Here is a 27,343-nt window from a genome sequence, read left to right as displayed (position 1 = left end):
TATTATATGTTAAGTGTAAATGAAAAATAAAAAAATTGTTTAAAAATATTTCCCCCTAGATTTTTTTATCCATTGATGAGTTTTGCCCACAGGCTGTCCCAGTCCCTAGTTCACATCTCTTGTGTGGGCAGCCAGGTCCTCCCACATCCAGGAGTCTCATCTTATTTCCTGTCCGGTGAAGCTTCTCTTCCTCACTGCAGCCACTGCAGTCACCACAGCCACAGACTAGAATAGATCAACGCCGCAGACTAGATCAACGGGGCAATGGTGTTCAGTCGCCCAGGGCGGGGGGTGGGGGCAGGCGCCCTCTTCCCCTCTAGCAGCCTCTGGGGCAGGGGATGGTGAAATCTCACCATCGAGGCTGTGGTGGGCTCCGCAGGAACCTGTGATAAGATGCTCAAGCAGTTAGGGCAGCTGCTTTGAGGTTGGGCTGCTGGGAACCCACAGGAAGTGACTCGGTCCAGAGCTGTATGCCTCCTGGGACAGGAGTTGCAAGCCAGCAAGGTGTGGGGCATGTCTGCGGAGCTCCAGGAGCCCGGGCCAGAGGGGCCTCAGAGGTCCCCAGGGCCAGGCGGGCACTCAGGGGCCTCTGGCTCAGGTCAATGTCCTCCTCCACCCACGCCTGCCCTCTGGAGCCTGCCCCGCTGGAGAGCGTATGTGGCTGCTGCAGTGCTCTGCTACATCAACCTCCTCAACTACATGAACTGGTTCATCATCGCAGGTGAGGAAGGGGATAGGCATCCCGGGCAGCCCTGCCCATCTACCCACTGGCTGTCCTGCCAGCTTTCTGCTTGTGAAGCGTCATATCCCTGCTGTCTTCACCCCTGGCCATGCCAACCTAGTTTCCCAGTCCAGCCCCAAATTAAGAGTGTGCACATAGGTGGGTGGGTGGGTGGGTGAGGACAGCAGGCCTGGGCCTTTAGGCAAAGGCCTGGAGGTTCTGGGTGGAATGATTGGGTGAGGTTATGGAGGACAGGGCAGCCTGGCCTAGTCCCTAAGCAAGAAGTAGTTTGTTGGGTATTTGTGGGACAGTAGCTGCGTGCAAACCTTGCACATCTGCCTTCCTTCCCGTAGGCCCTAGGGTGTGATCTCCTCTGTCACTCATTTCCTCATTCATTCATTCAAAATTCAACCTTCTTTTCTCTATCCCTGATTCATTCAAAATTGACTGAGTACCAACTATGGGCAGGACCCTCTGGGTGGGGCTTGGGAACCCAGGGAAGGGGAAGCCAACCTCGTGGTTCCTGAACTCAGGAATGATCATCTCATAGGGCAGAGGGAGAAGAAGCTCATTATCAAGACTCCTGCAAGGTAGAGAGATGCAGCCAGATGAGGGAGGCACCACGTAGCCTGGGAGCTCAGAGGTGGCACCTGGCGTGGGTGGGATCCCTGAGACCACATCAGAGAGCGGCTGTGGAATGAATGGGACTCAGGGGTTGCAGAAAGCCCTAGATCCAGGGTCTGTCTTTGATGAACTCAGAGGGTCACAGACACGTGTGCAAGTAGGTCTAACACAGGCAGAGTGGGTGAGCATCAGCTGGGCGGTCCCAGGGCCAATGACTGAGGGTTCTGGTAGAATCCACAGGAGAGGGAGCATTTGTTCGGCCTTAAAGACTCAGAAAATTGGCGAGGCGGGGAATGGGATGAGGCAAGGGCATTCAGAGAGAGGGGTCCGGGTGAGCCAGGGCACAGGGGGCAAAAGTGCACGCTCTGATCAGGTATAGTGAAGGGGAGAAAGCAGGAAATTGTTCTAAAAGGGGGCTTGGGGCTAGATCATGGACTTTTTCGGCACGAAAGCCAGGAGCCGGGACTTCCTGCTAAAGCAGTGGGGAGCCATGGAAAATGTTTTTACATGGGGGGACCACAGTCAGATTTGAGGCCCCGATGGAAGCAAAGTGAAGCAGGGAAGCCAATTCAGGGGCAACTGCAAAGAATGAGGCCAAAGCCGAGGCGGCCGGAGCTGGAGTGTGGGCCCAGGGCGTGAAGAGGGAGGGACGGGCAGGACTCAGATGACAGCAGGGCCATCATGGGTGCAGCGCTCTCTGAGCCCCACGGGCCGAGGTCCCTGCTCTCACTGCCACTTGTCCGGATGCCTTTGGCTGGGTCAGGCCCTGAGTTCTGCCTGCCCGAGGCCCTTCCCAGCTGGGACTTCCTCTGCTGTGAGAAGCGAGGCTGAGGCTGTTAGTGGGAAGAAGGAGGCCTGGAGAAGTGAAACCAAGTGGGGCTGCTGGGGGCAGGCAGGTACCCCAGCCACTAGAGTTCTCTGTGGGAAGCAGCCCTTTGGGAGGCCCGAGTGACCGCTTAAGGTAAAAACGGAGGCTGCGCTCAAGCCCCAGAGCACCACAGGGCTGGGAGGGCCCAGGAGTGGACCAAACCCGGGGTGAGTCCTCATCCCTAAACATGGGAGATGAGTGTGGTTAGAGAGAATTTTTATTTAGTCATTTACTTTGCTGATCTGCTTGTCTATTTATTTTTTCCAATGATTCTGTCTTATTCGTGTAATTAAAAATATTGAAAGGGACGGAAAAGGCATAGAGGTTGGTATGCCTAGATGCTGTGGCAATTGGGCCCAGAGTAAAAGTCTGAACAAAAGTCTTCGCTTCTCCGATTCTTTGCTCTTTCCTCACCTGCTGACAGGTCTTGGAGGTGTGGATGGGGGCTTTCTCCTCCCTCCCCACCCCGTGGGCATTTCTGCAGGGCCCCATTGGGGGTTTCTGCCCCCTTCTGTGACTCTGGGTGGGATAGCAGCCTGCCTCTGGCTGGGATTCTAGTCCCAGCTCTCCCATTTCCAGCTGTGCAAGCATGGCTGGCTGGAGCCTCTGTCTCCTCGACTGTGTTGTGAGGACAATGATAGTTCCCAATTCTTGGCAAAATACTGCAAGCGTCCAGCTCAGGGTCTGGCCCTCATGCATCTCATAATTCACTGAAAGTAATGATTGCTCCTCATCATGACAGGCCAGAGCCCCACCGCTCAGATACTTGGGTGCCTGGGACCCCGACTTCCTAAAATACACCAAAGGGCTGAGGGATTTCAGGGAACAGAGCCTGGTGTCAGGGGGCCCGATTCCTACTCTGCAATAGGCTGAGGGCCCACGGCACCACCCACAGCCTAGCAAGGCCTTAGAGGGGCTTTGGAGACCTGGCTAGTGCAGAGCAGGAGCCTGCCACCCTCAGGGAGGTGGGGCCAAGGTCGGATCTATCTCTGAAGCGTTCACGTGCACTCGTCATGTCTGCGTGCTCGCGCCTCTGGAAGAACATGCTTGGGTGTGCGCACGTGCAGGCCACGGCGCATATGTCTTTGGATGTAGATGGATGTCTGTGAATATCGGGTTTGTACGCGAGCGGGGCTGCTATGCGCAATCCCAGGGACTTCCATTACACTGTGGCCCAAGGGGATGGCTGTGCACTGGGCAGCAGCAGGGAGCGGCCAGTCCCTCTGACTGTGATGTGAATGGCAGCCCTGCACATGTGCGGACGCGTGCATGCCTGTGGTGTGCCTTTATGCGTACATCTCAGCGTGTGTGTGTGTGTGTGCCTGGGTGTACGAGGCTGGGCTACCACGTCTGTGAGCACAGGCTCCTCTGTGTATGTATATCTGTGTCTCTGTGAGTATATTTCTCTGGGCGCTCCTGTTTGTATGTATGTGGACCTGCATGTCTGTGTGTCTGTATACCTATGTGTCTATGCCTGGGAGTGCATGCTGTGTGTGAATGTGGCTGCATAAGTTGGGGCCTTTGGGATGCATGTTTCTGTGTGTGTTTGACGTGCACACGTCTGTGTGTCTGCTTGCGTGCGTGCGTGTGTGTGTGTGTGTGTGTGTGGTTGTATTATGTGTGTGTGTGGGGGGGAGGACAGTGGGCCTGGGGCACGCCCTGTGCTGTCTTTCAGCTGTGGCCCTTTCCAAATGTGGGGCAGTTGCCTGTAGAGGCCCGTGGGCTACTTCCCATTTCCTGAGCGCGGTCCGTCCGTCCGTCTGTCCGTCTGTCCGCAGGAGTGCTGCTGGATGTACAGAAGTTTTTCCGGATCAGTGACAGCAGTGCTGGTTTGCTTCAGACGGGTAAGGAGCGAGTCCTGGCCCTGGGCTGGGCCGGGCTCAGGCCGGGCTGGGGTTCTCTGGCAGGTCCTGCTCTGTGCCCAGCAATAGCTCAGTCCCCGGCAGAGGAGGGCGCTGCGGGTGCGGTGGGTGAGAGGGACAGCCGGTAGCAGCGGAGACTCGTGCTTGAACAGGCAGCCCCTCGGGTCTGAGTGTGGTGCTGCCGGGAGAGCAGGGGCGCGGGCCTGGGAAGGGCTCCCGGGCTCCCGATCGTGGCTGTGGAGGTGGTCACTCACCCTTCATGTTGGTTCAGCTCAGCTGGGTACCGGAGCCTGGCAGGGATTGAGAACTCCTGACGCCTACTTTCCTCTCATGGATCTGAAAAATCTGGTCACCAGGACACACACACACACACACACACACACACACACGCACACAGACAGACAGAAAGACAAAGACCCCCACCCCCACACACAGCCTCAGAGAGGGTCTGGGCCCACAGGCGCCTGCAGTCCAGCATCAGGGAGCAGCCACGAGTCCCATTCCAAGGAGGGGGCAGTTGGGGTCATATGTGCCTGCACATGCACCCCCCAAATGTGTGCACGCACTGTCATAACATAGGACGCACATGTGTGAATACACCCGGCCAGTAACCAGCACATGCGTGGTTCCTCCTCCTAACAGTCCACCATCTCAGCATTTTAGAACAAGGCTGTCAAACTGGGGTACGGGGACCCCTGGGGAGACATAGAAACTTTCCAGGAGCTGCCGGAGCAGCGCCTTGAGAAAACCAGTTATAGATCCTCAAGCCCGTGGCTGTCTCTCCTACAGTGGACCTGCCTGAGAGCAGCCTCGGGCTCTCTCCTCTCTCCCCTCCAATCACCCACCCTCCACACCTCTCCCCATTTCCTCAGGGGTGCATGGCTTCGTGTGGGGAGGGGCTGGGGGCAGAGCCGTCAATAGGATCCCCTGGGGATGTTGTCTCCAGGCCACAGATCCATGGCAAGACGCCAAGCCTCATCTCGCTGTCTCGCTGGCGTGACAGTCTGCTATTTATCTATGATTTAGAATTCAGAAGTGAGAAGGTTGTCTCGGGGATGGGTGTCGGCACATTTATTTCAATAAAAAGTGAAGCCAACATTTTAATGTCTTTCTTACAGACAACCAGTCTGATTTGTCCTGTTGGTTTGGCAAATAGGTCTGGTTTTGCTCATTAGACTCTCGGGCAGGCATTTCTCATAAACTGAATGAACTTGATCTGCAGCCTTGAGGATTTGGATGAAAATATAGTTAAAAAAATATGATAATGCTGGAAATCACATCCTTTGCAACTATTTACACTTATGATGAAGGTGTTTTAAATGTCAGTGAAAAACAAGTGGAGGGGTGCACAATTCTATAAACTTCTCTAAGAGGCACGGAGCAGAAGCTGCTTCAGACCATGGCTCTCCCCGTTGCTCCTGTCTCAATTCCTTCATAATTGTAGCTAAAGCAAGATCATCTCCGCTCAATGCCCTCAAACTTCTAGATTAAACAGATAATGGTAGTTGAGTCAACATTTCCCTTGTCTGGCTCTTACCATGGTGAATAGGATCATTACTACAAGGCCCCTGATAAGGGAGATGCTGTGGAGGAAATTGTGTGTGTGTGTGTGTGTGTGTGTGTGTGTGTGAAAAGGAGAGAGGGAGGGAGGGAGAAGAAGAGGGAGAGAGAGAGAGAGAGAGAGAGAGAGAGAGAGAGAGAGAGAGAGAGAACGTGCAGATGTGGATACGTGAGCGTGTGTTTGGGAGTGGGTGAAGGGCAGGGTGACCTCTGTAGAAACAGCCCCAAAAGGTGTATGGATGGATGGAGAGGGCAGTGGGACTGGAGGCCTGATGGCCAAGCGTGTCTCCGGTGACCTCAGGTGAGTATTTTTATCTTTCCAATCACCATGCAGTGGCCCAGAGACTCACCCTGCTGTCTGTCCACAGGGCTGCAGCATGAAGGAAACCGCTAAGAGAGGGCTTGGTCAAGCTGTAAGAGTGGGGTAGAGGGAAGGGGGGAACAGTGCTCAGACCCCCTGCCCCCCAGTTGGACAGAGAAACTTCTGGAGTTAGTTGATTAATAATATTAAAAAGGAACATTGATGTGGCTTTACCCTGTGCCAGGCACTATTCTTTTCTTTTCTTTTTTTTTGTTTTGTTTTGTTTTGTTAATCTTCATCTGAGGATTTGAATCTATTGATTTTTAGAGAGAGTGGAAGGGAAAGGGAGAGACAGCGAGAAACATCAATGTGAAAGAGACACATCGATTGGTTGCCTCCTGCATGCACCCTGACCAGGACCAGGGAACCTGCAACCGAGGTGCATGTCCTTGACCAGAATCGAACCTGGGACCCTTCAGTCCACAGGCCAACGCTCTATCCACTGAGCCAAACCGGCCAGGGCCTAGGCACTATTCTAAGTGCTTTATAATATTAACTCATTTAATCTTCAAAACAATCCCACGAGGCAGGTATTATTATGATGCTCATTTTACAAATGCGAACCTGAGGCACAGAGCGGCTATGGAGCTTGCTGAAGGCCACACAGGGCTGGGATTCAAATCCAGACAGCTGCCTGTAGAGTCCTCTTAACCTGGCGGTGCTTGGTGACTCACTCCCACCTTGTCACAGAAATTATTTGAACTTGGAGATGCCAGAAAGGAAAGAAGGAGTGCTTGCCTTTCCCTGAGGGGCAGGTCTCTCCACCCCAGGGCATCTGCGGGTTTAAATAAGGTGTTTACGTTCCGTGAAGCATCCCTGCCCCAAATCTCATAAAAGCATTAGATTTAGGGAAATATTTTTTATATCCTTTGGGTAAAAAAGATAGGTGTTAACAGGACACAAGACAACTTCCCTAGAGGAAGATTATAAATTTGACTACATCAAAGCTAACCTCTCCTGCATGATGGTGATTGAAACTACAAATGCAATAAGTAATAACAGGTAACATTTATTAGGCATTTATATAAAGCCAGCCACTGCCTTTTATGTGCCTTATTTTATTTAATCTTACGAGGCAAATACTCTTACTGTCCTTGTGTAGGTGAGAGGCGAACAGGAGAGTTAAGGAATGTGCCCAAGGTCACAGAGCCAGGAAGTGGCGGCGGCGTCAGGAGGCGCCCAGGGAGTTTAGTCTCAGATCTTGCATTTTAAATCTTTGACTGGGAGAAATTATTTCCACCCAACCAAGGGCCCAACAGAGAAATGGGCAGCGGATGCTGAGCTTCACTGGGAATAGCACGCAGATTAAAACATCAGCGAGACACCATTTGTTTTTCAACCATTAGATGAACAATAACAAAGTGATTGATCCTATCAGGTGTCACAAGGGTGCTGGCATATGATTCTATGCAAGCGTAAATCGATACAGCCTTTTTGGAGGCCTATTTTGGCAGTCGCTATTAAAATTATAAATGCCATTGACACCAAAGACCATTCTCGGTGGAGTATTAGGTCGAACCATATTAAATTCTCGTTTTTGTAGGTCAAAACTGGCCTAATTTCTGCAATGGCAGGCGGCTCAACCCAACACTGGAGTGGGAGGGGCTGGAACCTGAGCCGGGAGGGATCTGGACACTCTTTGGGCTCAGGAAATGTCAATCATATGTGCTCAATGAATGGAGACCCAGGCAGTGGGCGGGGCCCTCCAAACCCTAAGGCCCTTGGATGGTGGGACTGGGTGGGGAGGGTCCAGCCCTTCCCCTCCCACCTGCAGGCGCTCAGAGGCAGTGGGCACGTCCTCCAAGGAGGGTGGGCGGAGGTGAGTTATTTAAGGAACAGAACCAGTGAGGGCATCTATTCACGTGGCAGTTTCTTTGTCTTCACAGAATAGCAAACGTATTCATTAATACAGCCGCCAGTTCTTACGGGTTTACTTTAAATAATGGTATAAACACAACTGACTTGTCAGGGGAATGTTTTACCTACTTAGGGAAACCAACGCAGCTCCAGCCTCCAGGAACCACTGTGCTCATTCTAAACTGTGCTCATCTGCTCCCAGAGGGCCCAGGCACATCAGCATCCCTTCTGCCACCCCTCACCCCCAGCAGGCTCAGTCCCAGATCAGGCTCACAGAGGGCAGGAGTTCTGGCAAAGCTAGGGCACTGGTGGGCACCGGTTCCATGCCAGGCTCCATGTCCACTTCTATCTCACAGCCTCGGAAGGGCTCCCGAGGGTTGGGGGTGCTGGGGTGCTGGTCAGAGAGGTGGAGTTAGTAACCCAGGGCCGCACAGTGAGCAAAGAGCCCCGCTGGATTTGAGCCTCTGCGCCGGGTCCAGCCCCTGACTCTGGGCAATGGGTTATGTGCTAGGAGGGGATTGAGGGTTCACCTTCTTCTTTCCTCCTTTGGGCCTTGACCTGCTGCCAAGGTGCCCTTCTGTGGGTCTGCTGGGCCCACCTGCCTGCCCCCGCTTTTGTGGGGAGATGCATGCTGCCCTTGCCTGTCTCCTCCAGTCTTCACCGGCTGCCTGCTGCTGTCGGCACCTGTGTTTGGCTACCTGGGCGACCGACACAGCCGCAAAGCCACGCTGAGCGTCGGGATCCTCCTCTGGTCAGGAGCAGGCCTCTCCAGCTCCTTCATCCCCCCCCAGGTAGGTGCTCTCACCCCTGCACAGGCCCCAGGGAACACCCCTCACCCCCCTTCCTCCCTGACCCAGCCCCATCAGAGCTGGGTGGGGCTGCTTCGGCCGTTCCAGGCTCCAGGCTTGCTGGGGATTCCTTCCAGGGCTGAGAGAGGAGCCCGTTAGGCTTTCTTAACAGGGGCCTTCCTCTCTTGCACTTCCCGCTGCTGCTGTGGCTTCTTTTCTGCCCACTGTGCGGGGGTTGGGGTGGTGGTGTAATACCACCTTACAGTTTGGGGGAACTGGCCTAGTGAGCAAGGGCTCCTTGGGGCTCAGGGCAGGCAGCAGCCGCAGGCGCCAGCAGGGGGCACCCGTGTGATTTGGGGAACCTGGGCTGGGAGGATAGCGAGGTGCCTGCAGCTGGATCCCCTCTTCCTCTCCTGGGGGCACGTGTCTCCATGCCCCTCTGACAAACCCTTGAGTCCCTTGCCTGTGGCGATTTCTGGAACGCACCGTGTTCTCGTGCCTGCCCGCCCAGTACTCCTGGCTCTTCTTCCTGTCCCGGGGAGTGGTGGGCATTGGCACCGCCAGCTACTCCACCATCGCGCCCACCATCCTGGCCGACCTCTTTGTGAAGGACCAGCGGACCCGGGCACTGGCTATCTTCTACATCTTTATTCCTGTTGGAAGGTTAGTAGCACCCTGGACCCACTTCCTGGGGTGGCAAACTGAGGCCCAAAGGAGTCAGAGCAGGGGCCGGGTTGGGGGAAGATCCATCGGACTCTACCCCTTTCTCACCGGGTCACTGTCCCTCTCTGGGCCTCAGCTCCTCATCTGTGAATGGGGACCATACGCTGGTGGGCTGTGGAGAGGTTTAGCGAGAGGAAAGGTGCTCCCGACATGCTAGTGCACTCCCGAAGGGTGAGCAAGAGCAGCTTGGAGGTGGGCCTGCTCAGAGAGGGGTGGCTCTGACAGGGGAGGCAGAGAAGTGCACCAGGGCTGCAGTGTACCCCACAGCGGGGCAGGACAGAGTGGGACTTACAGTTAGGCCCCAAGCGCTCTGACCCGGGTTTCCTGATGTCGCCTGACTCAGCCAGAGCTGGGCCTCGCGCGAGGGAGGGGGTCATCGTATAGAGACACAGTGGACAGTGGTGCTGGAATGGGCGAGGAGCCAGAGGTCCCTGGTGACCTGACCAAGGGCAGTGGACATCTGGGCCTCACGTGGCTCACTTTTCCCAGTGAAAGGGCCAGAGCTGCAGGGGGCCGGCTCCCTGGGGTGGGAGCGCCCAGGCTCAGGCTGGCGTGGCGCCCTCACGGCCCCTCTTTTGCAGTGGTCTGGGCTATGTGCTGGGGTCAGCTGTGAAGGCGCTGACTGGGAACTGGCGTTGGGCCCTGAGGGTGAGTCCAGCTCCTGTTTCTTCCCTCAGCTTTCCCCCTGGGTCGAGGGGACTTTCCAGCCTCCAGTGGCCTTTGCCACTTGGCACCGGACCCGGCGCCATGGGGGGTGATCAGTATTAGCAGCTTCTGACAGTTGGGCCTCCTATGGAATGTGGGCTGTGGAAGCCATGGCCCTGGGTTCAAGTCCTGACTGCTCAGGCTGCTAGCTGTGTGACCGGAAGCAAACCACCTCCCTCTTAGGAGCCTCACTTTGCCTATTTGTAAGACAAGGGAGTAGATGCTGCTTAGGAACTCTCTAGCTTACGGAGATGAGATGGAAAGTACTGGGGCAGGGCTGGCGTGGCAGATGGAGGGGGAGGGGCAGTGATGGGGGCAGCAGGACACAATAGCCAGGGCTCCGGTTCTCAGTCCTGTCAGGCTCATTGATCCAAAAGAGCAGTGTCTGCACTGGACCCACAGGTATTAAAGCAACCCCAAGGACACCTTGCTCTCATGGGGGGAAGGGAGGGCGGGGGTGATGGGGTGAGAAACGGTTAGGCTCTGTATAACCAGCACCCAGGAATTGAGCCCTTCTCCCACCACCCCCAGGGCACAGAGCACCCCAAGAGCCTGGACCACAGAGCTCAGTCACCCTAACATCTCTGGGCCACAGGGGCATGTGGCACTGAGCTTCCCGGGTCCTCCTGTCCCTAGATCATGCCCTGCCTGGAAGCTGTGGCCTTGATCCTGCTGATCACGCTGGTTCCAGACCCGCCTCGGGGAGCTGCGGAGAAGCAGAGGGAGGTGAGGGACCTGAGGAGCAGCTGGTGTGAGGATGTCAGATACCTGGGGAGAAAGTGAGTGTTCCTGCTCCTTCCTGCTTGTCCCCAGAATCCCTGCCTCCCCCTCTCTGCCTCCAGGGAGCCCTCTGTGACTGTCCGAGTTCACAGCCCTTTCTTTCTCCTCTGAGCTCCCACTCACCAACCGAGATGCCCCTCCCTCGCTTGGAGGCCCCCTCCCCCTCGCCACGTGACAGAATATGGGCTGGGAGGGAGGGAGAGGGGAGGGGGCAGCATGAGCTCCAGCCTTGGCTCAGCCATGGCCTTAGCCCTAAGTGACCTGAGCTTGGAGCCTCACTTCCCTCATTTATTCAGTGGACTGCTTCTCAGGGCGGCTGGGGGGATGGCGGGAGGTAATCACTTACCTCTCTGAGCCCCCTGGGAGTGCACCTCACCTCAATTCCAGGCATGGCCGGGGAGGCAGACAGGAGGCAACTGCACTCCCAGGCCTCATGATTTACCCACATGTGGGGCTCGACCAGGACCCAGCTGTTTGTTACAGAGCCATGAGGCCGAGGGCGGGCGCCCGGAGGAAGGTGGGGGCAGCAGGGGGGGCTTCTGGAGAGGGTGGTGTTGGATGTGGGCCTTTCAGGCTGGGGAGAGCTGGTCCCAGGGGAGGGAGGAAGGCAAAGCCTGAGTACAGGCGTGGAGGTGGGACGTGCAGGGGCCTCAGGGATGCTGGGTAGGAAGCGGAGCCCACCTGAGTGCCCGGATGGACGCTGGGAGAAGGGGAAGGAACAGAAGCGGACGCCCCTGCAGCCCCAGCCCTCTCCCTGCCTCAGCCAGGGTGCTTTCTCTTGCAGCTGGAGTTTTGTGTGGTTGACCCTTGGAGTGACAGCCATGGCCTTTGTGACTGGAGCTGTGGGCTTCTGGGCCCCCAAGTTTCTGTTTGAGGCTCGCGTGGTGCACGGGCTGCAGCCTCCCTGCTTCCAGCAGCCGTGTGACAGCAAGGACAGGTGAGGCCTCTGGGAGCCCTGGGCACCTGGCCCAGGTTAGGGGGCTCTTGGTGGAGAGGTGTCAGGTGGTTCCGAGCCCCCAAACTCAATCTGCCTGGGCACATGGTGCTCGGCGAAGACCCCAGAGCTCGGGAGCCAGCTGGCAGCAGGAGGCTGGTCTGGCTCTGGCTGAGCCCCAGCCACCCTGGGTGTCCTGAGGCGGCTCCCTTGTCCTCCCGGGACCCCAGTCCCTGGCTCCCCACTCTTGGACTGCTGCGGAGGTCCAGAAGGCACTTGGGGTGGGAGTGAGAATGACGGGACTCTTAGGCAAGTTTCCTTTGAAGGGACCCATAGTATGAGGTCATCCCATTTTACGGATGGCAAACCAAGGCACTGGGAGGCCTCGTTACTCACCCGGCTTAGGGATGTCACCCATGCATTCATTTGTTCTTTACCTCATTTGGGGCTCTGAGAATCCGGGAAAGCTGCTGGGAGGGTGGGGAGGAGCGGAGAACAAAAGCCCTCAGGGAATGCCCGCCTCACTCTCTGCCCTCCTCACCCTCTTCTCCAAGGACTCCATGACTCCTGATTGAGAGAGCACATCTCGGTCCTCTCCTACTAGCTTTCTCCTCCTCCTTGAAACCCTTAATCCTAGTTTCTCCTCCTAATGGATGCTTTTCAGTCCCTCCTGCTCTCTGCCCCTGCCCCATAGGCCCTTCAGAGTCCTGAGGGCTCTGAGCTCTTCCCGGAGCTCTGTGCTCGCTGAGGCTTTAGTGACACCAGCTCTCTGCTGGCCCCCTCTCTTGCCTCTTCCTCCCTCCCAGATGGCCAGAGGGAGAGCTCCCTGTCATTGCCAGGCTGTCCCATGCCCTTTCACTTGTTGGTGCCTTTGCTCAAACTACGCCCTCTGCCCATAGCTCTCTTCCCGTCTCTCATTGTTGCTTCTTAGGCTTTCACTTTACTTCAGGCCCTAAGCTATGCATTCCACATGAAAAACCATCTGAGGTTTTATAGTAATTAATCCTATTATTCCTGTATGACAAATGAGGCGATGGAAGATCGGAGAGGGTGAGTGACTTGTCCGAGGTCACACCACTAACAGGTAACAGAGCCAGGATGCAAACCCATCTGACTCCAAAGCTGGTGCTTTTAAGCTCCACATCCTGTTGCCTCTGGAGACTGCCTGTTACTGTTAATTGACCTGAACGTCTCTCCACTTAGCTGGGAGCAGCTTCCTGGCACTCACCCCGTGGGTGCTCAGGGAAAGCACCCGTGAGTCAATCCATGGATGCATCCAACGAGGCTGCCATGTTTGTCTTGGAGCTTGTTATCTCCCCGGAGGCAAAGACTGAGTCCGCACAGCCCCCAACAGCTTGGAAAAGTGGGGAAAAGCAGTACTCGGTTCCACCTCAGGCATTAACAGGCTGTGCGTTCCCTGGGCAGCTTACTTCCCCTTTTCTCAGCGTCGGCCTCTGTCTCAGCCCCGTCATAGAGCCTGTGTGAGAAACTGACATGGGAGTTTCTGTTAGTGTCCTGGGGCTGGTGCAACAAATTACTGCAAACTTGCTAGCTTAAAGAGACAGACATGTATGTTCTCCTAGTTCTGGAGGTCAGCAGTCCAACATGGTTTCACGGGGCTAAGATCAAGTTCAGCAGGGCCACAATCCCTCCGGAGGCGCTGTGGGAGAAACCGTTCTTGTCTCTTCCAACTCCTGGTGGCTGTCGGCATTCCTTGGTCTGTGGCTGCATCACTCCAGGTTCCACATCTGCAGACACATGGCTTCTCCTCTTCTGTCTCCAATCTCCCTCTGCTTCCTTCTTATAAGGACACGTGTGGTTGCACTTAGGGCCCACTAACTAATGGAGGATAAGCTCTCCTCTCAAGACCCTTTGTGCAATCACATCTTGTCATGTGAGGTAACATTCGCAGGTTCCAGAGAATAGGATGTGGACATCTTGGAGGGCCATTATACAGCCTATCACAGAGTGGGTAGAAGGTCCCAGTGTTGAAGTTCTGCACAGGCTCCATCTATTAATATGCCCTCTGTGGTTAGGATAAGCCTTAGGGTGAGGGTGGGTGAGGGCAGAAAGCTGCAGGACACAGGACACTCTAGCTTGGCCAGAGGGAAAACTTCCAACACTCAGAGCTGGCCAGATGGAAAGGGCTGCATGGGGGTAGTGAGCTTTCCACCCCTGGGGGTATGTAAGTAGAAGCTGGACAGCTGCTTGCCAGGACCATTGTGCAGAAAATCAGCATAGAACTTGCAGGCCTTTAAGCACCCCCCATTCTTGGCTCTGAGTGTCTGATTCTGGGAAGGCCTTATAGAGGGGCTTGGTGACTGGGTGTGTCCTCTGGCCACACCCTCTGCTTAGGGGTCTCCCCTGTCTACACAGCCTGTCTGAATAATGAACCCTAAGACCAATCAATCTTGGTCTCGAAAATCTGCCAACACCGGCTCAGACTAGGACTCAGGCAGATCGCATTCATCCGGGATTCAGGGTCACTTGACTGGGCTGAGCCGGAGCCTTGCACAGCGAGGAAGGGTGGGAGGGTTCAGTGAGCACCTTTAAGCTGCCTACGGACCCACGTGCTTCGGTCGGCAGAGGGCCAGGAAGCCCTGGCTGTGTGGAGGTCAGCAGGGGCTGTGCGACCTCAGGCAGGTGCCTGCCCACTCTGGGCTCTATACTTTCTTCTGTAAACCGAGGGGGTGGGGCAGAGGAACAGACCCACCAGTCCTCAGCCTGTGGAATGGCATTTCACAGAAGTTGCTTAGAGGAGAGGAGTTTCTTGCGACACTCAATTTGTCAGTAACCATAGTCTTGCATCTCTCATGTTCTTCCATCTTGTGGGAGCCACCACGAAGGTAATGGCAGGGCAGTGGGACATCCCATGAACTTCTGGAAATGTTTGGGTCTGGCCAGGTGGAGAAGTTGGGTGTGAGGTAATGCTACTCAAGGCCAAGAGAAGAGTGTGGGCCAAGGCAGGGAAACAAGAAAGCTTAGGACGAGTTTAGAGAATTCCCAGTCATTTGTGTTAGAGGGAGGGAGAGAGGAGAGAGGGGAGGTCACACAGGTGTGCGGGGGCCAGTCCTGCAGTACTGGCCGAGAACTTGCCCCGAGGACAACAGGGAGCCACTTGGGGGCTGGAAAGGTCCTGGTTACATTTGTGTTTTCAAGAATTCATGTTGATTAGTCTCGGTATCCCTTTGAGCTTCTTTAATGGGAGGCTTGGGAGAGCAGGATGGACTAGGAGATGACGATGTATGTCCAAATCCTGCCTCTGTCATTTATTAGCTGGGTAATCTTGACCTTAACCTTTTTCAGTCTAACTTTCCTCATCTGTCCACCTGGGAATTCTGGGAAGGTTCAATGAGCTCATCTGCTCAGCGTTTATCTCTTGTGGTCCAGGCTCTATGCTCCCAGCACAGTCAAGAAAGTAAACCAAACCTGGTCTCTGTTCTCCAGGAATTCACAGGTGATACCCTGATGACAGAGACACAGAAGTGCGATGGTAACCGAAGGGAGTAAAGGAATCAGGGGGAAGGCATTTCCAAAGAGGAGATACTTGCGATGGGTCTTGAAGGATGAGTAAGAGTCCAGTAGGTGCAGAAACTAGTGAAGTGTGTCCAGATGGAGGAATAAAAGTACGAAGTGGGAACGATAACAAGTTCCCACTTCTGGAGGCAGAGGAGGATGGAGCTGGAGGTTGGGGTTGAGGTCAGCCAGGGTCAGATCATGAAGGGCCATGTGTGCCAGGAGTTGGCACCAAGTCTGGTAGATGTTTGAGAGCTGGTGGAGACTTTTAGGCTGGGGGTGGGCAGGGGGACAGTCAGATCTGTGTTCTGGAAAGCACCCTCAGGGGACCTGTATGGAAACTGATTTGGAGGCACAGGTTTCCACAGGAGGGAGGTACAAGAGGGGCCAAGTGCGCTGAAGTAGGCCCCGGCGTAGGCGGGGAAAGATAGTGAAGTTAGGAGGGGGCTACTTGAGAGGTGCTCAAGGACAGAGAGTGGAAGGTGGGATTCAAGGAGGGAGGGTGTGCAGAGTGTCTAGGCCAGGGCAGAGGATCATAGGAACTCAGTAGATAAATGTTCACTTGCCTCCATTCCCATTAGTATTGGGGGTAGAAGGTGAGGAGGTTGGAGCAAGATTGGCACCAGAGAATTGAGATTTCTGAGTGGGATAGTTTTGGGTGGTGGGAGGATGGAGAAAGTTACTGGGGTTGAGGAAGCCTGGGAACTGGGGTGCTGGGCAGCTCACCTCATGGCCAGTGGTATCCCCAGAATGAGGCAGGAAAGGGGGCGGAGAGGACCTGGGTTCCTACCAGGTTCCCAAGGGCCTGGGGGCGCTGTGAGGAGGGAGGGAAAGGGGCCCACGTCCACATTTCTTTTGGATCCCAGATCATGCACAGCAGCAGGTGGCTGCACCCACCCACTGACCAATCCCTTCCTGTGCTTTCCCATCAGCCTGATTTTTGGGGCACTGACCATTGTGACCGGCATCATTGGGGTTGTCCTGGGAGCAGAGGCTTCAAGGAGGTACAAGAAAGTCAACCCGCGGGCTGAGCCCCTCATCTGTGCCTCCAGCCTGTTCGCTGCAGCCGTCTGCCTCTACCTGGCTCTCATCCTGGCCCCGACCACTCTCCTGGCCTCCTATGTAAGTGAGGGCCGCATCGGAGGCGGGGTGAGATGGGGTGCGATGGGAACTCCTGCCTGATAGAGGTTCACACTGTGCCAGGTCTTTACGTGCAGCAGGTGTATCAGTTCTTCCGGGTGGAGCTTGTTATTCCCATTTTACAGATGAGTAAACTGACGCTTACCAAGAGTTACCCAGCTAGGAACGGGGAAGAACTGGGATTTGAGCCTAAGCCTTTTAGATGCGAAAGTGTATTCTCTGAGCTCCTGGCTAATGCTTTGATTGGAGATAACGAGACTCCCTTGCTCCTAGGACTTGAAGAAATAGGGTGGTTCCTTCCAGGTTACAGAGGAGGACAGTGAGGCCCAGCTTGGCCATAGACAGTGCAGACACTGCTTTAGAGGTGACCCTTGTGATACTATCACGTTTCCAGATCCATGACACACACGTGCGCCTCACACTCTATACCAGTGACAGGTGCTCACGCCTCCCAGCCTTGGCCATGCCCGCGCCGCCGCCAGGGGCACCATTCTCTACTGTGTACCTGGAGATCCTTCTCCTTCTGCAAGACCCAAATCAAAGGCCACCTCCTACTCTCTGTCTGCTCTCAGTTCAGTTCCCACTTGGGCTCAGCACATGTGTGGCTCCCATCAGGCACCGCGGTGCACGGGTGGGGCTGTAGCCACATACACATGTATGTGTGTGCAGCAGTGTCCCTGCCCCCAAAGCGCCAGCCCTGACGGACCCACCTGGTGGGAAGGGCGCCGACTCTGGGAACATGGCTGCAGCCTCGCCCCGGCCGACAGGCTTGAGCGCCTCCCTGTCCCTGGTTCCAAGGCCGTGAGACCCACCCCATGGACACGGAGGCCCCTGCACGTGTGTGCGGGGTTCACTGAGCAGACTGGACTCAGAAAGAAAAATAAAAAAAGAGAAAAGGAAAACAAAGAAAGCAAATCAGTAACAGCTTTCCTGTTCTCCTGCCAGCAGTTTGGAGATCTCACTGCCACCCGATCTCACAGCTTTTCCAGCCACACTCATGGGCTAAAAAGCCAGTCCCGTTTAAATCGAAACTTGGGTTCTACTTCCCAATAACGCTTCTATCCAGGCCCAGATGGCATTGGGGGAAGGAGGGGAGCTCCAGGCGGCTCTGCTCTCCTGTCCCATCTCTGTCCCTTGTCCCCAACACGGCCCCTTCCCCTGGGTCCTGACCCCTCCAGGGCTGGGCAGGTGGGGGGTGGGGTGGGGGATGACCCCAAATGGGAGCTGAGCTGTTTTGCTGACTGTGCGTGGCCTCCACGGGAGGGTGCCCAGAAGCTGGCTGACGCCTCGCTTTGGGCCACGTCGTTAGGTGTTTGGGACCCGGGCCCTGGCTGCAGCATTGTGCGGCTCCCCGATGCAGCCGACACAGTCACCGCCGGCCTCTCGCTTCTCTCTCTGCCCCTCGTCAGGTGGTGCCTTTCCACCTTCCTGCCAGACCCTGTGTCCCGACAGGCACCCTGTGGGGCTTCTCTCGTGAGCCTCAAGCCTGTCTCCTCTCTTGTGTCCGTTTAATCCCCTGGATGAACTCAGGAAGTGCAGCTGCCCCCACCCCTGCCCTCTCTCCTCACCCCACACTGCAGGCTGCTCCCTCTGGCACTACTGTCCTCAGCCTCCCAGTGCCAGCTGACTGCTTCAAGATGCCCCGAGGATGCCCTCTGTGGATGCCCCTGGGTGGTCCTGGTGCGAAAGGGTCAGCATTTCCCTGGCGTCCAGCCAGAGAGAGAGGCCAGCCTCCTTCCTGATGGGCACTGCCCTGTCTGTGAGTGTCGCCAAGACCCCTCACTCAGCTTTCTCACGCTTCAAATAGACGCTCCCAGCCCACGTCTCCAGCCTTCTATACAAGCCGGGGCCACACCGGACAGCTCCATTTCTCTCTCTAAACCCTGAGGGTGTGTCCGGCGCCTCTTGTAAGGTGCGGAGCTTCTCACCTGTGTCCTTAGCTCTGGTTGGGCTTCTGCTGAGATTCCTGGAGAGCAGACAAGTCCAGTTAGCATGCCTCTCTCCCTCGGCTCTTATTTGGTCTTTATGACACCTCCGTGGGGAAGGCTTTTTCTCATTCATGTGCACTTGACAGATTGGAAAACTGAGGCCCAGAGACAGCAACACAAAGAACAGAACAGACAAAACCCAAACTCAACCCCACCGGCTCTAAAGTGTCTGTCCTTCATGCTGCACTGACCTTTGTCACCTGCATGGGAGAGAAACAGCCTGCATACACTTGGCGCCGACAAATGCCTTCATGCTTTCTGGCTGAGGGAGCAGAAGAGTGGCTGGGACCATCATCTCCAGCCGGCGGGACCTCGATGGGCCTGACCTTGCAGGCGGGCTGAGGCCCAGGCAGATGGAGGCCCGGCAAGGCCTGTCCCCACATTGGCTGGGGCCGTGGACCCCCTGCCAGCTCTGCTTCTGCCTCTGCTTGGTTGCCTCTGGGAGGCAGCTCCTTGGCTGTATTTTGGGGACACAGCTGTCCCCCCTCCCACAGCCTGGCACGTTTCCAGAGCTGGATGGCTCATCTAGAAATGACATTGCGTCTTGGCGGACAGAGCCAGCTGGAGAAGCTCTCCTCCAGGCCTGTCGGGTGCGGGCTGAGGGGCAAGGAGGCAGGAGGCCAGGATGCACGCGTCTTCCAGCGCTGGGAAGCTGCTCCTGCCTGTGGCTCGTGTCTGGCCCTGGCACGATGCCTAGCGGCGCTGAGCCTCCACGGCCGGATCTCCAGCCTCGCAGAAGCCGTGAGCTTCTTCTGGACCTCCCGACAGACCCCCACCGCCACTGTCCTGTTGTACCTCTGAAGTCCACCTGAAGTTCCGACTTGAGATTCAGGCTCTGGCTCCTTCCCCCAAAGTGATTATAAAACCCTAATCCTGCCAACCTACTCACTTCTCTCGGTCCCCTCTGTCCTTTCCTGGCTCATGTCTTACCGTCTTTCTCCAAGACTGTTCTGGGAGCCACCTTCCTGCCCACCCACCACGATCTGTTCTTCCCACTCTGCCAGAGCGGCACCATGGACCTTCCCTGCTCCGAAGCCTTGCATGGCTCCCTGGTGCCTCTGGAACCAAGTCGAATGCTTCATCCTGGAGTTCAAAGCCCCTCACAGACTCTCCTGACAATCTTAGTAGCCTTATGCCCATGCCGTCCGGCCGTGCAGGTCCCCTCTCGATTTCCAGGACATGCCCCAGGCTTCCCGCATCTGGGGCCTCCCTCTGTTGCCCCCACCCCTTTTCCATATGCCTGGACCACTCTGGGCCTTCAAGGACCAGCTTGAGCACCATCTCTCCACAGAGCCTTCCCTGATTGGTAGGCCTGACCCTCTCCCCATCCTCCATGCCCCTCAGCATTGCCTTCCTTGGTCCATGGCCATTTATACTTTCACCCTCTCCCAGCAGGGCCCAGGGTGGCTTTGGTCTTTCTCAGAACTCCAGCCTGAAACACAATGTCAGGTGTCTTGGGATGGGAGGGGTGGTCACTGCTTGCTGAGTGAACGGTTGAGTGACTAGCTATGTGCGATCATTTATTTATCCAACACATAGTTATTGAGTGCCTATGGAGTGGCATGCTGGTTTAAATGCTATGGATGTAACACTGGGTAAAACAGACTAAGATATCTATGCCCTCAGGGAGCTTACATTCTAGTCGGGGGAGATAGACACCAGGAAAGATACAGAAGTTCACCATGTTCTGGATGATCATAAATGCTTAGAGCACATTGAGGGGAAGGGAGATAGGGAGTGTGAGGGGAGAGGGCTGCATATTTTAAAAAAATACGTTTTTATTGATTTTTTTAGAGAGAGAAGTAAGAGGGAGAGTGAGACATCGACGAGAGAGATGTCTGCATGCCCCCTACTGAGGATGGAGCCCACAAGCTGGGCATGTGCCCTGACTGGGAATTGAACCGGTGACCTCTTGGTGCGTGGGACCACTCTCAATCAATTGAACTTCACTGGCCAGGACAAGGGCTGCAGTTTTAGGGAGCGTAACCAGAGAGGCCGCCCTGAGAAGGTGGTTGTTGCATGAAGACCTATAGGAGGTGAAAGAGTGAATTATGTGGCCATTCAGGGGAGCAGTTTTCCAGGCGGAGGAAACAGTAACTGTAAGCCCTGAGGCAGGAGTGTACCTGGAGGATTCGAGGAGCAGCAAGGAGCCTGTGGTTAGTGTGGAGAGGGTGAAGGGAGGGAGGGAGAAGAGGACAAGAAGTTGATGGGGCCGGGTTACATAGGGCCTCATGGGTACCAGGCGGGATCGGCTTTTACTGAGAGTGAGACAGGGTTTTGTGTAGAGGAGCGGGAGACCTGGCTTGTGTCTTCTGCATCAATTGAGATGATTGTGTTGTTTGTCCTTTATTCCATTCACATGGTGTATTACATTGATTGATAGTTGTGTGTAGCCAACCTTGCATTCCTGGGATAAATCCTGTCTTGGCCATGGTGTGCCATCGGCCCTCCATAGCCATGGGTTCTACATCCATGAATTCAACCAATCTCGGATAGAAAATAACTGGAAAAAAGGGAAGTTATGTTGTTGCTGACTTGTACTATGTTAAGCCTACAGTGGTTGTGTCTATACTAAACATGTACAGACCTTTTTCTTGTCATCATTCCCTAAACAATAATCTATAACCATTACTTACATAGCATTTCCATTGTGTTGGGTATTACAAGTACTCTAGAGATGATTTAAAGTATACAGGAGGATGCATCTAGGTCATATCCAAATACTGCACCATTTTATTTTTTATTTTAATTAAAAAATATACATATATTTAATTGATTTCAGAGAGGACACAGAGACAGAGAGAGAGAGAGAAACATCAATGATGAGAGAGAATCCTTGATCAGCTACCTCCTGCACCCTCCCCCCACTACTGGGGAGTGAGCCTGCAACCCGGGCATGTGCCCTTGACCAGAATCGAACCCAGGACTTTTCAGTCCACAGGCCGATGCCAAACCAGCGAGGGCTACTACACCATTTTATATAAGGAACTTGAGCAGTCACGGATTCTGGTGTCCTTAGAGGCCCTGGAACCAATCCCCTCCGACGCTGAGGACAACTGTCTAAATCATTTTTACGTGATGCTGAATTCGGCTTGCCAGTATTCGTGGAGGATTTCTGTATCTAGTGTATTCATTAGGAAAATTGGTCTGTAGTTTTCTTGGGAATGGCATCCTAGAATGACTGACAAGTGTTTCCCCCTCTTCTGTGTTTTTGGAAGGGTTTGTGACGGGCTGGTGTTAATCCATCTTTCGATGTTTGTTAGAATCCATTAGTGACGCCATCTGGTTCTGGGCTTTTGTTTGTGAGAAGTTTTTGATTACTGACTAAATATTTATTTGTTATAGGTCAATTAAGACTTTTTATTTCCTTTTAAGTCAGTTTTGGTAGTTTGGTATATTCTGAGTTTGTGGTGGGAGGTCAACATCCAAGTAGAGGTATGGTGGAGAGTTGGATACAAGAGTCTAGAGTCATGACATCACCCCTAAAACTTCAATGGGTGGAACTGGCTGCAGCCCACCATGAAGGATGTCATTATGTTTGAAGAGCCTGTGAGGTCAACATCAGAAAGGCACCTAAAGGGGCTGAGGAGTTGGCTGATGTTGAACTTCAAAATAGGCAGGGTCACTTGAACCTCTTTCATCCATCCATTTATCCCCTTTCCTCAGATTCCAGGAACCAAAGTTCTTGCACTATCTCTGCAAGTCCTCAGAAAACTGATGGCCCCAAGATCTGCTTGGGAAGAGCCCATGGGAAATTGGGCATGTGTGTAGTGTGTGCATGCATCTAAGTGGGAATATATTCAGGTCTGTGAATATGAGTGCTGATGTGTGCTCTGGTGTGTTCAACTTCTATGTACCTGTATAGTCATACTTCATGGGTATTGCATGTAAATGCATATTCACTAGAGGCCTGGTGCATGAAAATTTATGCACTGGAGGGGGGGGTCCCTCAGCCCGGCCTGCCCCCTCTCACAGTTCAGGAGCCCTCAGGAGCAGGAGGCAACCTGGCGATCAGGTGAAGGCAATGCCCCATCACACCTCTGCTGCTGCCACTGCCGGCAGTGCGAGCCTCAGCCAGCCCTGGTTACCTGCACCTCGGGCCAGCCCTGGGGGGGTAGGGGGCTGAGGGGACTGGGCGCTGCCATCTTGTGGCTGTGGGTGCCACCATCTTTGAGGGCGTGACAGTCAATTAGCATATTCCCTCTTTATTAGATAGGATTCTATATGTACATGGTGTGTATGAGTGAGTCTATGTGTGTGTTTTGTATTGTATATATGTTTGTGCATGTGTGTGCACGTACATGTGTCAGGGCATGCAGATAATTGTGTGGGACATGTGTGCATATGTGAGTGTGCACAGGTGTGTCTGCAGCTGAGTATAGTTTTTCTTCCATTGCTTTTGTGGCTGTAGCTGCATCATCTGTCTGCCCCCAAATTTCCTGAAGTAGGGGCCAAATCGTGCTGTATGTTTCATGGCAATGAGGTTTCTTGAGCTTGCAAAGTCTAATCTGGGACCTTCCCCGGGGGAGCTCACGCCCAGTGGCCCACCTGCCGGCACAGGGGTTTCCATCACTTCCCTCCTGCCAGTCCCCTTGGCACGGGAAGTGGCCTTTTTTGGCTGTTAATTGGGATCCAGACATGCACAGCAGGTCTTGGCTCACACCCTCTTCTTGGGCCTTCTTCCCAAAGCAGCTGCCCTTCAGCGGAGAAGGGGTTTGCACTCAGAGAGGGACTGAGCCCAGTGCCAGGCTCCACCGTCGCTGGCCTGATTGCTGGAGGACAGGGCTGAACTCTAGCAACCCCCGTGGGTGGGCTTTGCGGTCCAGATGGGAGGGCAGGAGTGGGGGATGGGAGTGAGCATGCATTGAGATGTCTGCAAGACCTGGATGTCATTCCCGCTTCGTCATTTACTAGCTCTGTGAGCCAGGGCAAGATCTTGGCCCTGCTGTGCCTCCATTTTCTCAGCTATAAAGTGGGAGTGCTAGTTCTTACCTCTTGGTTTCCTTAGGGAGCGAAATGAACTTTTGTGCTTGTTCTAGTAACTATGACTATGTGATGAAACTTAGTTTAAAACAGCCAGAACATATTTGCTCACAGATTTGCAGTTTGGCAAAGTTGGGGTGTGTGGGTCATTTACCTTTTTTCCACTGGGGGTTAAGCAGGCAGGATGGGGTAGGGCTGGGCCGCCTGAGCTGATGCTATCGGCTGAGGCCGCAGCTGGAACTTTTAGCTGGAACACCTGCCCGTGGCCTTTCCATGTGGCCTGGGCTTCCTCAGAGCATTGTGGCCGGGTTCCAAGGACCAGCATCCTGAGAGCCGGAGCCAGATGAAGCCATATTGCCTTTCATGACCTGCCCTTGAAAGTGACATAGCGTCACTTTCAAGGTGTTCAGCTCTTTGCTGGAACCACAAGTTCTCTCTTGGATTGGAGGGGAGAGAATATAGGTTCAGACTTTTGATGGGGACGGACAGTGATCTCAAAGAGCATGTGGAAATATGGCAGTGGGTGTTTGGGGGTAAATACAATCTGCCACAGTGCCCCAAGGGCTCCTCCTCCACTGTGGTCTGGGTCCTGCATTGTGGGAAATAGTGTCTGGGCACATAGCCACAAGGCCCCCACGAATGTGGGCATCCCCTCCCTGGGCAGGTGTCTAATCCCATGCTGCTCTTTTGGTCTCATAGGTGAGAAGCCTTGGGGTTCAGTCTTCACACTCAACCCCCGCTGGGCCCCCTAGGCTGAGGGAGCTGGGGCCAGGAGGAGCAGAGCCAAGGCCATGGTGAGGTGGCTGGAGGAGCTGCAATGCTCCCTTACTTATCAAGCATTTCCCAAGCACTTCCTGTGCTCCAGGCTCTGTTTCAGTTCTGGGGATACAACATTGAACAAAACAGGCAAAAATATGTGTGTAATGAAATAAACATGCAAAATAAGTGGTATGTTCGATGGGGATGAGCTCTGTGGACAATAACGGAGCAGGGAAAGGGGAGCAGAAGAGGGACGGGGCAGTGCAAGGTGGTCAGAGAGGCCTCACTGACATAGCGTCACTTCCGCCGTCACTTGAAGCAAAGAGGGAGGGGCCATGCGAACCTGGGGTGGAGTGGGGAAGAGCATTGCACACAGAGGGAACAGCAAGTGCCAAGGCCACGAAGGGGAAAGCGTGGCTGGCGTGTATAGGAAATGTGGTTGGAACGGGGTGAGCCAGGGAAGAGCAGGGGACATGAGGTCAGAGGTAATGGTGGTGGGGATGCAGGTTGCATGGGGCCCTGTACATACAAGGACTTTGGCTTCAAGCTTAAGTGAAATGGGAAGCCAGTAGAGGATGTCTAGCACAGATGAAACGACCTGATTTATGGGTGTACCAGGGATCTGTTGTTGTACAACAAATTGCCCCAAACTTGGTGGCTCAAAACAATGATTTATTATTTCCTGTGATTATGGGGGGTGGCTGGACAGTTTCTCTGTTGGTGCCCACTCCAGTGGCTCCCTTCACCCGGAGGACGGGCTGGGCTGGCATGTCCAAGCTGGCCTCACTCAGGTCTGGCTGTCCGATCCTACACTTGGCCTCTTGTCCTCCACTCGGGAAGACCACCTCCTTACATGGCGGTCCCAGGCCAGCATTCCAAGAAAGCAGAAGTGGAAGCTGCAAAGCCTCTTAAGCCCCCGGCCAGGAACAGCTCACCATCTCTTCTGCTATTTATTAGTCAAAACAAGGTGAAAGGCCAGCCCAATTTCACCACGGGGGGGGGGGGGGGGCCCTATGCAAGAGTATGAACGCCAAGAAGCATGATGAATTGGGGGGTCGTTTTGGAAGATCTCTCATGTGGTTTAACAGGGTCTCTCTGGCTCCTGTGCTGACAATAGAATGAAAAAAGACAAAGACAGAAACAGGGAAATGAATTAGGAGGCCTTCCAATAATACAGGCAAGAGAGGCTGTGGCTGGGACTAGGGCCATTATGGAGGAGGTGTGGAGAAGTGGTCAGATTCTGGTATATTTTGAGGTGGAATCAACAGGATTTCCTGACAGGTTGGGTGTGGAGTGCAAGTGAGAGGGAGGAGTTGAGGGCGGCTCCAGGGGTTTTGGCCCGAGCCATCGGAAGTATGGACTTGACATTGACTGAGATGGAGATGCAGTTTGTTTTGTTTTTGTTTCAGAGGGGGTGAAATTAGGAATTCAATTTTAGACATGTTAAATTTAAGATGCCTCTTAGGGCAGTCAACTGGAAATGTTAAGAGGCAGTTAGATATATATGAGTCTGGAGTTCAGGAGAGAGGTCTAGACTGGTTATTTAAAGCCATGAGGTCGAATGAGATCATCCAGGGAGTGAGCATGGCGAGAGAAGAGGACCACGGATTAAGCTTCAGGGCACTCCCCATGTCAAGGCTGTGGAGGCATCAAGCGCTGAGACCAACAATTCAGTCTACCACACGGCATCCAATGACCTTTACGTTTTTAATTGGGAGAAATAAAAAAAACAAAAGCAAAAGCAGAAAAGGACAATTTTATCCATATCCTCTTCTTTCAGAATTAGCAACTCTCAACATCTTGGCCTATTTGCTTCCACGTTTGTTATGTAATTAGGTGACTGTCATTCTATACATGTCACACAGATTTCTTTATTCATTTATTTATTTTAAAAATATTTTTATTGATTTTTTACAGAGAGGAAGGGAGAGGAATAGAGAGCTAGAAATATTGATGAGCGAGAAACATCGATCAGCTGTCTCCTGCACACCTCCCACTGGGGATGTGCCCGCAACCAAGGTACATGCCCTTGACTGGAATTGAACCTGGGACCCTTCAGTCCACAGGCCGACGCTCTATCCACTGAGCCAAACCGATCGGAGCTATTCATTTATTTTTTGTTAATTCTCACCTGAGGATATTTTTTCCATTGATTTTTAGATAGCGTGAAAGGGATGCAAGGGAGGGGGAGACAGAGAAACATCGATGTGTGAGAGAGACATCTATTGCCTCCCACACACACCCAGACCTGGCCGGGGATTGAACCTACAACGCAGACCCTAAATCAGTGATGGCGAACCTTTTGAGCTCGGCGTGTCAGCATTTTGAAAAACCCTAACTTAACTCTGGTGCCGTGTCACATATAGAAATTTTTTGATATTTGCAACCATAGTAAAACAAAGACTTATGTTTTTGATATTTATTTTATATATTTAAATGCCATTTAACAAAGAAAAATCGACCAAAACAATGAGTTCGTGTGTCACCTCTGACACGCGTGTCATAGGTTCGCCATCACTGCCCTAAATCGAACACTCGACCCTCCCCCTCAGGTGCATAGGCAGAGGTTCTAACCCTGAGCAACGCCGGCCAGGACCCAGCCTCCTGATTTTTGTTAGTTATATCATTAGTTTTACTTTTTCTAGATGTATAACACCCACAGCCTGTTCTGTAAGCATACTCCTTCTGGTTGTTTGACAGCAGTCCAGATTTAAATAGACGCAGTGCTCACTATCAGTCCCTTTACATAGATCCTCCATTCCCGAGTTCTTTATTTTGCTTCTTCTCCTAACCGGGTAGATTTTTGGGATTAAGTAGTTGTATTCATTTTCCCTCATCCCATGTCCCCCCCCCCCAGAAAGGCTAGAGAGATTGTATTCCTTTGGTTCATTCATGTTTGAGATCGTCTTCTCCTCTTCGACTCTTTGCTTGAACAACATCTAAGTGGATATATACACTCCTGGCTCACATTTTCTTTGCCTCATTCCTTTGCAAACATTTGCTCCGTTGTCTTTTGGCATCAAATGTTGCCATGGAGAACGAAGTTAGTCTGATTTTTTAAAAAATCCTTCATGTTGAGTCACTTTTTCCATCTGGATATCTGAAGGCTTTATTATTCATTCCTGAAATTCAGTAGCTTAGCTAGGATATTAGTTATCTCTTGCTGTGGAACAA

General features: G+C 53.6%; 1 protein-coding gene across 1 annotated transcript in view; it reads left to right on the top strand.

Annotated features, from left to right (window-relative positions):
* The first annotated feature begins 405 nt into the window (after window positions 1-405).
* The window catches only part of SPNS3 (SPNS lysolipid transporter 3, sphingosine-1-phosphate (putative)), a 42,777-nt gene continuing 15,839 nt past the window's right edge, over window positions 406-27,343 (top strand). The window contains exons 1-8 of the mRNA XM_059669027.1: window positions 406-721; window positions 3,992-4,057; window positions 8,508-8,644; window positions 9,153-9,304; window positions 9,946-10,012; window positions 10,706-10,848; window positions 11,634-11,786; window positions 16,232-16,421. Coding sequence (XP_059525010.1) covers window positions 514-721; window positions 3,992-4,057; window positions 8,508-8,644; window positions 9,153-9,304; window positions 9,946-10,012; window positions 10,706-10,848; window positions 11,634-11,786; window positions 16,232-16,421 — 1,116 coding nt within the window. The 5' untranslated portion in view covers window positions 406-513. The remainder of the gene's footprint in view (window positions 722-3,991; window positions 4,058-8,507; window positions 8,645-9,152; window positions 9,305-9,945; window positions 10,013-10,705; window positions 10,849-11,633; window positions 11,787-16,231; window positions 16,422-27,343) is intronic.

The sequence above is a fragment of the Myotis daubentonii genome, chromosome 16 (genome assembly GCF_963259705.1).
Source record: "Myotis daubentonii chromosome 16, mMyoDau2.1, whole genome shotgun sequence".
NCBI classification, from domain to species: Eukaryota; Metazoa; Chordata; class Mammalia; order Chiroptera; family Vespertilionidae; genus Myotis; species Myotis daubentonii.
This window is presented reverse-complemented; position numbering and strand designations above follow the sequence as displayed.